The following is a 13097-nucleotide window of genomic DNA, read 5'->3' on the forward strand; positions in this document are numbered from 1 at the left end:
GCACACACACACGCACGCACACACACACACACACACACACACACACACACACACACACACACACACACACACACACACACACACACTCACACACACACTCACACACAACATATATTTATTGTTTCATACCACAATTCTGAATATTGAACATAGTTCCAAACAAATCTTGCTTTGTGAACTTTTGTATGAATTCAGTTAGAGTCAGTCATTTTTATTGTATCTCCCTGTAGTATACCATCTTAGTAGTTTACATGTTGAACTATTTTACTTTATAGTATACAGCATAAGGTGTTTATCCTGCCATTATTCTAGCTAATCAATAGAAACAAATATTTGTCTACAAAAATAGTTTTCCTGAATATTTTTCATTACTAACAGGATATCTGAGAATTAATAGCTTAATGAAGAAATATTCTGATGAAAAGCAGTGTCTTTAGTAATGACAATCAAATACATATTCAGCAAAATAGTATTCATATCTGCAAAATTAATAATGTTCTCTGTGTTGTCCCACATGCTATTTTCATTATAGCAATTCAGAATTCTCCTGAGCATTAGCAACTGTGTCCCACCCACAACAGCTTTCCTTTCTAGTATGTTGACAGAAATATCAATGTATAACAGCAAGAAATCTATACTGAGAAGTGGCAGTGACCATAAAATCCAATGAAACACAAACATGATGGTCATTTATTCACGGCCCGAAGAACATTAATTTTTTGCTCATTTTCTTGACTTAGACTGTCTAAGTCTTAAACTAGTTCACCTAAAGTCTGGCATGACTGGTGTAGGAAAGATGCTTTCTTCACGGTTGTCTGGAGAAGCTGGAAGTCTTTCAAAATAGTGAGAGTCTTTGGAACTGAAAATAAATGAAAGCTGGTCATAGTACTACTCTTGTCAATAAGAAAATAGGTTTTAAGTGAAATCTTGTTTTAAGGGTATAACAAAAGAGGAAGATTGGCTGTCTTTGAAGCTAAAAGACTGTCTTTCCTAGATTTTTTTTCCAGGATTATCTCCATTGTCTCTGAAGTGTAAGTAATATGCTGATGGTAAACACTGTGAGGAAAGGTCCATGGATCTTAGTTGCTGAAGAATCCAGTTCACTTCGACCAGGACTAACAGGGGCAACTTCTGTTGTTATAAAGTCAAAGTCTGGAGGGCAGACTTCGTCGGTACATCCACTTCCACTTCCAGAACCACTACCCTCGTCACCTGAAAATAAAAAGAAGTAGAACATACATTTAGAATTGTTTAATTCAGAATTTATTGTCTTCAAATGCAAACTGAGCTTAACCACTGAACTACATGTAGCTTATTGTTATGTGTCAGCTTTAAAAACTGATATACTATGAAATTATGATTCTTTGGTAAGAAAAAACCCTTTACTAAGTTATCAGTTTTAAAGTACATTGCATCTGTCCCTCTCTCTCTCTCTCTCTCTCTCTCTATATATATATATATGTTTTAGCATATTATTATTATCTGTTCTTTTTTCTTATCACAGACAACTCCACTTAGTCTTTATTTAATGTTTGCTAAGATTTGGCTATTTGTGAATGCCTGCTTTGCATACGGGCATCCATTTTTACTAAGTTGTTCTGTCCTGAAAATGTAACTTAATCATAATACAAAACCACTGAAAACATATTATGTGCAGTTTAAAGGAAAAATGTTGTAGTGTAACGATGTTTCCAAAGCAAACTAAAGTCAGCTCTTGTATTCTGAACTTTGGTTTGGTTTATTTTATTAATAAATAAATAGCCTGATCAAATGCTGCAGCTATATTGAATGTCTATTCCTAAGCATAAGTATTTATAGACAATTTTCATTTTAAAATTCAGGCAGACATTAAGTCTACAGTATACTATGAGAAAAAAAGTAAAACAAAATAAACAAATGAAAAAGCAGCCACGTATGTTTAGTGTAAGTATACAAAACTGTTGTTGTATACTATCACATGTAAATTTAGTATATGGCAACTGTGCTGGCTAGGAAAACAAAAACATACTTTTTTATGACTATTTCTATTTAATGGGTTACTGTTTAGTAATTTGCTACCATATTCTCTACTCTGATGCACAGTTATTACTTGACTTCACCATGTAACTCTTCAGCTATATCACCAAGGAAATAAAAATATTGTAAGATAATTCCATGTCTGGGCCTTTGTTCTAGTACTGACTGGCATCACTTTTTAACTCCTTTTCATCCATATAGCTCAGATAGCTATTTCTTACTTAACATCATATTACAAGCCTCTTATATCTTTTTTTTTTTAATTTTTATTTATTTTACATTTGTTGACCGGGAATGTCAGACTCAGCCGAGGCCCTTTTTCAGCAGAGGCCCGGGGAGAAAAGCTCCAGTACATACAAGTATAATATTAAGTACATTAGTATAGATTTTATACAAGTCGAATACAGCTAAATCTTATACAGATAACAGTTGGTTGTACATATATTAGTTAAGCAGAAAGGAATATAAAGTACAAAAATCAGGTGTTTTTTTTTTCATCAAATCAGACCGATAGTTATGTGAGTATTACAGAGAGAAGTACATAGATTGAGGACAAGTTGAGAATGGAAAGTTTTCAAGGACGGTTTGAGCACTGGCAGATCCATTTCTTATTGAAATATTCCTTTAGTGTTAGTTTAAACTGTTTGGGATGTGCCTGTGTTCAAATCTCAAGGGGAAGTTTGTTCCATTCAATACAGGGGTGGTAGCTATATATGTTTTGTCCTGCTTTAGATTTGGGCTTGTAGATTTTTAGAAGGTCTTGGGAAGAGCTACGGTGGTTTCTTGTAGGAGCATAGTGGGAGATAATAGAGTGTAAGGCTGGACAGAAAGGTGGCTGATATAGGATTGAGTGTATGGTTTGGAGCTGAGAGAGAAGGAGGAGTTGGGGCATTTCAAGACAGTTTAAGTATCTTAGTGAGAGACAGTGGTGAGATCTGTAGGGTTGCTGGGTTGCAAATCTAGCTACTTTGTGATAAGTAGTCTGAAGTCTAGCAAGGAGACAGGAGTTAAGGTTAGTAAGAATTTGAGAGCAATATGTTAAGCATGGAAGAAGATAGGCATGAGTGAGGGCTATCCTGGCTTCCTAGTAAGAAATTTGTTATTTCTATATAGTAGACCTAGCTTAAGGTGGGTTTTCTTGATACAATTATTTATGTGGAGATCAAATTTTAGTTGGTCATCGATTGTAATACCAAGGAGTTTTGAGCTTGATTTGGCTACAATTGGTGGCTTATTGAGTGACTGGATAGTGAAGGAGGTCTTAATGTGGTTAGCTGTTTTAGGGAGGAAGAGTAGGAGTTTTGTTTTTTTAGGGTTTAGGATGAGTTGGTTGTTGGACAGCCATGTTTCTACTGAGTCAAAGGATGACTGTGTAGCTGTTAAGAGTTCTGAGTGAGAGTTAGTTATAGTTATAACTGTAGAGTCATCAGCATATTGTATAATAGAGGAGTGTGGGCAGGAGGTATAGAGCAAGTTTGTGAAGATGTTGAAAAGTAATGGCCCTAAAATGGATCCTTGAGGGCCTCCCATTTGTATTTGTAGTGGAGTTGATAGTGCAGTATCCCATTTTACAGATTGGAATCTATCTCTTAGATAGCTTTCAAACCATGCCACTGTATCAGGAGAGAAATTGAGGTTGGATAGTTTGTTTAGTAGTAGAGAGTGAGAGACAGTATCAAAGGCCTTAGAGAGGTCAAGGAAGAGATGGAAGATAAGTTTATGGTCATCTCTGGCCAAGGAAATGGTATTAAGAAAGGATAGGAGTGCCGTATAGGTACTATGATTTGGACGAAAACCATGATGAGTAGGTGTAAGTAGGTTTGCCTGTGAGAGATGATCCATGACTTGAGTATATATGCACTTTTCAAGAACTTTAGATAGAAGGGAGAGGATGGCAATAGGCCTAAAGTTAGAGATTTCAGTGGAGTTACCTCCTTTGTGGATAGGTATGGTCTAGAAGTGTTTCCAGATGGAAGGTACTTTAGATTCTAAGATGGATTGGTTTATGAGGATAGAGATAGGATAGGCAAGTGAGTGGGCAGCTGACTGGAGAAAGTAGGGTGGGATGTTATCTGCAGATACAGAGCAGGGTTTAAGTTTGGAGAGTAAGGTACAGATGTGGGTTGTGGGGATGGGCTTGAGAGAAAAGATTTTAGAAGGAGGAGTTGTAGAAGAGAAAGCTGGGTTTGTGGGGTTCTTTGTGTTGGAGCTATTTGAGTTAAAGAGATTGGATATTGATTCAACAAAGTAAGTGTTGAAGGTGTTTGCTGTGTCTACTGGTGTCTTTTCTGGGGTAGGGTTGGGTGAGGTAGGGTTTCCCGGATGGAGCATTTGATTGATTGTGTGCCAGAATTTTTTGGGTCTGATTTTAGTGTTGAAGGGGGGGTTATAGTAGTTTGAAGCTATTTTTTCCAGGACTTATCTCTAGACTTCATGAGAGTTCTTGTGTGTTTTGTTAGCCGAGGAGATATTTTAGCTTTTGTCCTGATTTTATGAGGTGGGGCTAGTGAGTTACTGATATCCAGAAAAGTAGAGTTGAAAGTAATGACAGCCTCATCTAAAGGAAGCTGAGTGAGGAAGTCCCAGCTTACTCTAGATATTAGAGTGTTAAAAGTTTCTGGGTTAAAACTGAAGAGATTATGCCTTGTAAAAAATTTGAGGTGACTAGTATATCTTAGCACTTTTATGTATGAGTGATCACTCAGGGAATCAGGGAGAGTTTCAGGATTATAATATTTGGATGGAGCTGAGACAAGTATCCAATCTATGAGGGTATTTATAGAGTGGGTGTCGTTAGAGTGTGTTGGCTTAGTAATTAGCTGGGTAAATCCATATAGATTAATATTGTGCGTGGCTCCAGGGTTATTAAGGGTTAGCCAATTGATGTTCATGTCACCAAGGAGGATTGTTTCATTTGGAATGTTCAGGGACAAATAGGAGAAAATGTTTTCCAATATTGGAATATTCTCACCCTGTGGAATGTAGGTGGCTACTATAGTGATTGTAGTGTAGTTGTTTAGTTTAAGGTTAACTGGCAGTGTTTCTGTAGGGGGGAATGATGGCCTTGGATGTGTGAGGAGAGAAATAGTGTGATTACTAGAATAGACTATGGCAACTCCCCCACCCTTTTTGTTCATATGGTCTAGACAAATCATGTTATAGTGGGGGAGGGGTATCTTTATCTAGGTTGTGTGGTTTAAGCCAGGTTTCTGTTACTGCAATGACATCAGGGGTATGATTTGCTATCCAAGCATGGAACTGACTAAGTTTGTTGAGAATGCTTCTAGTATTAATAGAATAGAAGGAGATTTGTTTTAAGGGAGTAGTTAGAGGAGCTGAGGTGGGAGGAATGTTTGGACTACAGGTAAGGTTTGGGTTTGGACCTGGGTTTGGATGAATATCACCTGCTATAAGTATAGTGGTGGGGAAACTTTTGGAGTTTGGTATGAATGGGTAGTATCTAATAAGCTTTGTCTTGTTTTTTGGAGTTAGGGAGTAAGAAGGGGGTATTTTATTTTAGGGACTAGAACGTTTAAGGGTAGGAAAGAGGGAGAGATGATGAAATCAATTTTTGAGTTATGTACATTTGAGTTAGGTTGATCATTTGGGAGTGGGTTGGTGGAGTGTTTATGGAAGGAGGGTAATGGTGCATAGGGTGCAGTGAGATGATGTAAGAAGATTAGTTGAAGTAGTAGAAAGTTGGTGAGCATTAAGGTATACATAGTGGGAGATCAGATATAGAAAAGAGTATAGAATGGAGTTTGATTGAGGAAAGGGGAAAAAGTAGGTGTGGTGGAAGTGAGAGGGGGTAGAGGTAGGTTTAGGAGGTGGCTGTGTACAAGAGGTTGGTACATATAGGGTTTAGTTAATGAATGAGGTGGAAGAGAGTGAGAGTTGGGGAGGAGAAAGTATGATAGTAGGATGGTGTGGTGTAGAAGTGGGAGTGGTCTAAAAAACCTGAGGGAGATCTGATTGGTAGTTGTATGAGGGTGTGTGTGCGTATTTCTGCAATAAGTATACGAGCACTGGGGGCGGGTGGCATTTGGGGCAGGGAGGGGAGCGGAGTGAGGGGCGAACGGAGCGGGATACAGCAAGTGAAGAGAGTACAGCAGAAAAAGTATCAGAAAAAGTATCAGCAGCTGTAGTACAATACTATGGTAAGTGCGTAATGTAATGAAAAACTGTTAAGGGGGAAAAGCTTTGTTAGCAGGCTGGAAAATATGTTTGTGTTTTAGCAAGGGGGGAGAGGCTGTATAACAATTAAGGAGATAGAGAGTATGAATTAGAAAAAGAGTTTAGCCAGCTTTAGGAACTAAACCTCAGGATAATAGTGTAGTACTAGCTATTGTGTTGGTAGGTGCTGCCATCTAGTGGCATAAGGAGGATAGCAAGCAGAAGTGTTAAGTAAGTCTTTGAAGTAAAATGATTATTCAGGGTTTAGTGACTGGAGGGGGGAGAGTAGCAAGCGGTCTGTGGCAGGCTGCTAAAGGCACACACTCGGGAGGGCAGACAAGCACAACATTGGTATTAGGAAGTAGTTTAATTAGCTAGTCTGTAGGTAGTTTCCTTTGGCGACATACATTCACAATAATTGTATTGGGGAGTCCTCACAGTAGCAGCATTCAAGGTGACCCCGGCTAGCAGGCAGGTTCAGAGAGTCTTCTGGGTTAAGCAGGAGGTAGTTCTTTTAATTATATTGGCAGGGAGGGAGCATCTGGAGTGGATTACTGTAAAAAAAGAGAGAGAGATAGTGGGTTAGGTTATTTAAGTAGGCAAAGAAAATAAACAATCATAAATACTCTACCAAACAAAGCAATGTTAAGTACATGGGAATATCTAAAACACTACTTAAGAACTGTATAAGAGTAGTCATACAGTAAGTAGAGAAAGACAAGGATAGAATGTAATGGAGGAATTTGGTATGATATGGCCAAAATATTTCAATATTTCAAAATAATATCAAACAGAAAAAAACACTATTGCTATAGTTATAAATTAATTCAGTATATATGGCATTGGTTAAGCCTTATTAGTACTTCAACCAATCCTGTTTGCATATAAAACACTAATGTGATTCGTCTGGCTACATGGATGTGTGTATCACATACAGTTTTAGCCCCTTTAAGATAGACCAATAGGCATATACGACGCCCTATGGTTTGCGCTCCTTAGCTAGTCAGTTTGTTTAGTATTTGCTGCTACAAGTTACAAAAATAGAGATAAAAATATCGGTTGCCAGAACAAAGAAGAAAGACCCAAGAGGGGACAAAAGAGCAGTTGGTAGTTTTATTCTACCATGACTGTTTTGTCGCCAAGGTGCACATATATTCCTATTGCTGTTACTAAGGTAAAACACAAATAGGCTGTGTTTTACAACAGCACGTAGAAAAAAACTTTGTAAGACATAAATCACGTACTTCAGGCATTTAAACAAGTATTAGTACATTTGGTGCTCTACGAGCACATATTTAAACACAGCACAATCTTGTAAAAAAAAAAAAAAAAAAAAAAAACCTACTGGGAGGCGGGTTTGAGCAACCTGACCGCAGGACCACATCAGGGAGATGTGACCGCTATTAGAATAGGTTTAAAATTATGGCGCCACAGTTCGTGACGTCTAGAAATAAACTCAGGGGGAAGATAGCTAATAGCGGGAATATATAGTGGGGTTGTGTTAGGCTCTGAGAGGAGTAAAAGTGGGTGGGGAGAAAAAGAATCACGGGAGGAGGTGAGCAAGTGAAGAGAGTGCAGCAGAAAAAGTATCAGAAGAAGTATCAGCAGCTGTAGTACAATACTACTGTAAGTGGGTAATGGAATGAAAAACTGTTAAGGGGGAAAAGCTTTGTTAGCAGGCTGGAAATATGTCCGTGTTTTAGCAAGGGGGAGAGGCTGTATAACAGTCAAGGAGATAGAGAGTATGAATTAAAAAAAAGAGTTTAGCCAGCTTTAGGGACTAAACCTCAGGAGAATAGTGTAGTACTAGCTATTGTGTTGGTAGGTGCTGTCACCTAGTGGCATAAGAAAGGATAACAATATCGGTTAAGTCTTTGAACAAGGTTCATAGGTTCAAGAGGGTACAAAAGAGCAGTTGGTAGTTTTATTCTACCATGACTGTTTTGTCGCCACCCAAGAAAGTTATTTTCCTGTGCCACTGTTGAGCAGAGACACAGAAGTGATCCCGGGTGTATTTACTATTCCCATCCACTCATCAAGATTTTTCTTGAAGAGTGCTAATGAAGAACTTTGCTTGACATAGATAGGTAGCCTGTTCCAGAGTATGGGAAGTCTCTGGGACAGGAATCTATCCCTCCAGCATGTCATGTTTAAACACAGCACAATCTTGGGAGGCGAGTTTGAGCAACCTGACCGCAGGACCACATCAGGGAGATGTGACCGCTATTAGAATAGGTTTAAAAAGATGGCGCCACAGTTCGTGACATCTAGAAATAAACTCAGGGGGAAGATAGCTAATAGCGGGAATATATAGTGGGGTTGTGTTAGGTTCTGAGAGGAGTAAAAGTGGGTGGGGAGAAAAAGAATCACGGGAGGAGGTGAGCAAGTGAAGAGAGTGCAGCAGAAAAAGTATCAGAAGAAGTATCAGCAGCTGTAGTACAATACTACTATAAGTGGGTAATGTAATGAAAAACTGCTAAGGGGGAAAAGCTTTGCTAGCAGGCTGGAAATATGTCCGTGTTTTAGCAAGGGGGGAGTAGCTGTATAACAGTTAAGGAGATAGAGAGTATGAATTAGAAAAAGAGTTTAGCCAGCTTTAGGGACTAAACCTCAGGAGAATACTGTAGTACTAGCTATTGTGTTAGTAGGTGCTGTCACCTAGTGGCATAAGAAAAGATAGCAAGCAGAAGTGTTAAGTCTTTGAAGTAGGTTCATAGGTTCATACGTTCATACCTAGGTACTAGACGATTCGCCCAAGGGCCTACGTAAGCCTAGCCAACAAGGTTCCCTGGCTTACGCCACCCAAGAAAGTTATTTTCCTGTGCCACTGCTGAGCAGAGACACAGAAGTGATCCCCAGGGTGTATTTCCTATTTCCATCCACTCATCAAGATTTTTTCTTGAAGAGTGCTAATGAAGAACTTTGCTTGACATAGATAGGTAGCCTGTTCCAGAGTATGGGAAGTCTCTGGGACAGGAATCTATCCCTCCAGCATGTCCTGTTTATGATTATTCAGGGTTTAGAGACTGGAGGGGGGAGAGTAGCAAGCGGTCTTTGGCACGCTGCTAAAGACACACACTCAGGACGGCAGATAAGCACAACATGGGTATTAGGAAATGGATAATTAGCTAGTCTATAAATAGTTTCCTTTGGCTACATACATTCACAATAATTGTATTGGGGAGTCCTCACAGTAGCAGCGTTCAAGGTGACCCTGGCTAGCAGGCAGGTTCAGGGAGTCTTCTGTGTTAAGCAGGAGGTAGTTCTTTTAATTATATTGGCAGGGAGGGGGCATCTGGATTACTTTGCTGCTTCTTGAGTAATTCTTCATTAAATGATAATATGTTTGCTACCTAGAGTAGTAGATGGGCAAGTCTGCACACAGTAAGCAAGCAAGTAAAGGGATAGGTAAAAATGGAAGTAAATTAATACCTTCACTTAATGGGAGCACGATCACAAGTATCATGTTTACAGATTAAAGTCAAATCTGATAGAAAAAGGTCTGCAGTGGGACTGATCTACAAATCTGTGGCTTCATAAAGAACCCTAATGCGAGTAAAAGGCCTTGTTTCAGCAATGTGCGACTAGAGTATTCAGAGCCACATTAGACCTCTGTACTGTCTAACTTCCTCCCCACCCAATCACACTCATACATTCACACACACACACACACACACACACACACACACACACACACACACACACACACACACACACACAACCGTTCCCTCTAATTAACCCCCTGCTGCTTCCTCCTAGGCAGACACACACACACACACACACACACACACACACACACACACACACACACACACACACACACACACACACGCACACACACACACATACACACACACACACACATGAACTCATGTACACACACACACACACACACACACACACACACACACACACACACACACACACACACACACCCAACACTGCCTAGCCACTAACTACTCCAGTTCATTCTACTGTCATGATGGATGAACACGGTCTTTTCGCCATGTTCATTACCAACAGCAAGGAGTGGCTGAATTAATCTAAGAGAATCGCATACTGCATAAATGGCTTACCTCAGGCAGTTTCACAGGGAGAGCACATGACTACTTAACGTATATTTGTCCTCCAGACTACCTCATTATCATGTAGCACAACTTCAGAGACAGCCAAGAAGCACTGAAATATGGCAGTTTCTGAATTTGAAAAAGTTAGTTCGAGGTGTACACCTCTGTAACCTTTGCGAATTCCCCCTAAGTGTAGAAATAAATAGAACTTTTCGTTATTGTGAGAATGGACTAAATCAACAGCTTAAGCTCCTTATAAATAAAAGCAGAGTAAACCATCTTGAAAGCGGTTCTCCAAAAATCGACAAATTGTTTTAACTGAGAGTCTTCCAACTGCATTTAAGTAATTCTTGAAATATATAACATCCCTTGATTGTCCTTGTTGGTAGCTTACAGGATTTGCTTTGTTTTCATGAATACAGCCAAAAAGACATGCTAAATGCTACTAATGTGTGGGATGAAGAAAATGTCAGAACTGAAGATGTTTAACTGTTAAGTACTTCCAGACAAACATAATATAGGGAAAGAGACAGTGCCACAAGTATCAATCCAGATGACACATTTTTAGAGAAGGCTATATAAAAGTTACAGATCATGGTACTACTTAAAGCAGAGAGCTTCTAATTACTGCATACTTGGAAAGTGCTTAAATTATCCTTTTTTAATTTCTCCAAAACTTTTGGGTTTCTAATACAGTGACGGGAATGGACCCCATTCCTAAGTCAAAGTACGATTAAAGTTTATGAAATTAATATTGTTTCAATCTTTGATGTCAGCCAAAAATGTTCTTCGCAGCACCCGCAATGTGCCCAGTTAAGACACCTGCCATTTGTACAGGGTTAGGATTATAGATTCCTTTTTATAAGACTTGTTGCTCCTACTACTATTGGAACTGTCTGGGTATCTTTCTTCCACATTGCTCTTGTTTCTGCCTGCAGATCCTGATATTTTCTGGCTTTGTGTCTCTGTGTATGCAAGACACTGTAGTCACTGGGTGTGGCAATTTCAGTGATCAATGTTATTTTTGTCTTCTTTTCTTGGACCACTATATCTGGTTTTCTAGCATCTACCTTTTGAATTGTTGGTAATGGATGATCCCATGTGATGTAAACCTCATAATTTTCTGTGATGCTTTGTTTCCAGTGTTTTTCAACCATAATGTTTGCACAATCCCCAGTGCAACAATCTTGCCTCATTATTATGCATTTCAGTATACAGTCCTTCTGCCATTAGTATGTCACAACCAGCAACGAGGTGTGAGACTGTTTCAATTCGGTTTTACTAAACCTACATTTGTCTGTTTCTCCCACATGCTCAATGAACTTTGTAAATCAGCGTGTTTGTAGCCCACTATCTTAGGCCCCCAATATTAACATTTCATCCTCATGGTTTGAATTCGCCTCTCCTTAACCATTCCTTCCTGATCAACATGAGGTTCTTCTAGAAGTTTTCTATACTTGCAACTATATTTATGCATTTTCCACATCTTGCCTTCTCAGCTGGTCCTTAACCTTATATTCTTTATTTTGTTTTTTGGCACATTCAGTTGCTGCCTGATTTTTATCTACTTTTGGTTTGAGTTCCATTCTTGCTTGATGCTGATATCTTTCTACTAAATTAAGCAGAGAAGTCCTCTTAGATTTATTCTCCTCATGTTTCACAACTTTCACTACATTTGGGTCTTGTGAGGTTAGCAAATATGTATGGAGTCCCACGATTGCAGGTCTGTACATATAATCAGTTTCAAGGAGGCCCATCCTTCCTTCGGAACGGGGAATATATAATCTTGGTATGACCTGATTTTTATGAATCATTTGGTGAGTATGAAGCATCCTTCTTGTTTTCCTATCTAATCTATCCAACACATTCTGCGGCCAGTCAGTCACTCCAAAACTTAAGTGGTATTACCATATGACATTAATGTTTTGTAGTAGCAGTTATAAGGCAACTATGCTAAAGATGTGCTCTTTTGGAGGTTGCTAGACTGTTACAAGTAAGTTATTTGTTACTAGTTATTTTTTAAAGTTATAAGTATGGCAGAATTGCCATACAGCTGTTCTACCAGAATATGTTATCACAATGTTTTCTTGATGTTATTGTTTTTGTTACCTTGAGTTTTCTTGACGTGATACTTTCTTCGGAATTTTGTCTGGGGTGGTTCAATCAGTTATTATCGTATGACTCATTGCCTCTGTCAGAGTGACTGGTGCCTAACACTTCCCTTCCAAACTACTCAGTCCTTTGGCAACATCAGATTTATACTGTAGCATCTGAAATTTTCTCCCTTTATTCCACCTCAAAAAAAAATTTAGCAGCATCAGAGTATATACAAACTGCCACTTTCCCTCTTCTTAAAGACCCTTATCTCCTTATCAGAGATAAGCTGTGATTTTCCACTACAAATCTAGATGTTTTACCTCCATTAATGCTACTTTTGGCCACTATTGGTCTATCAGTCTCTCAGCAGCCTCAGACTGTCTTCTATCCCTGCGTGTAATACTCACTCTGACACCAACTTCAAAGATGTCAAATTTGGAAATGTTACATTTAATGCCTATAATATCTGCAATGTATTTAGCCTTCCTGAAGCATTGTATGAAGCAAAAAAAAAAACATAATATCATAGGTATCGAGTCTTGGCTGAAACCTGATGACGTCATTCATTCTGCTCACTTTGAAGTCTTCCAAAGTTAAATGTCATGAACAGTTTTGCGTGGAGGGGTACTTTTACATTATTAGAAGTCATATTATGTTCCCTAATCACCTTTCCTAACTAATCTGAATCAAAATGGTCTGGTTAGTATAAATATATTATCTTTGGCAAACTGATATTTTAAAATT

At 38.8% G+C, this 13097-nt stretch overlaps 1 protein-coding gene across 1 annotated transcript in view; it reads right to left on the reverse strand.

The window, feature by feature from the left end:
* Positions 1–210: 210 nt before the first annotated feature.
* Positions 211–13097, reverse strand: part of GPC6 (glypican 6) — a 207702-nt gene continuing 194815 nt past the window's right edge. Inside the window, exon 4 of the mRNA XM_044072758.1 lies at positions 211–1212. Coding sequence (XP_043928693.1) covers positions 1010–1212 — 203 coding nt within the window. The 3' untranslated portion in view covers positions 211–1009. The remainder of the gene's footprint in view (positions 1213–13097) is intronic.

This window comes from Protopterus annectens, chromosome 5.part1 (assembly GCF_019279795.1).
Source record: "Protopterus annectens isolate FY-2018-M chromosome 5.part1, PAN1.0, whole genome shotgun sequence".
Classification (NCBI taxonomy): domain Eukaryota; kingdom Metazoa; phylum Chordata; order Ceratodontiformes; family Protopteridae; genus Protopterus; species Protopterus annectens.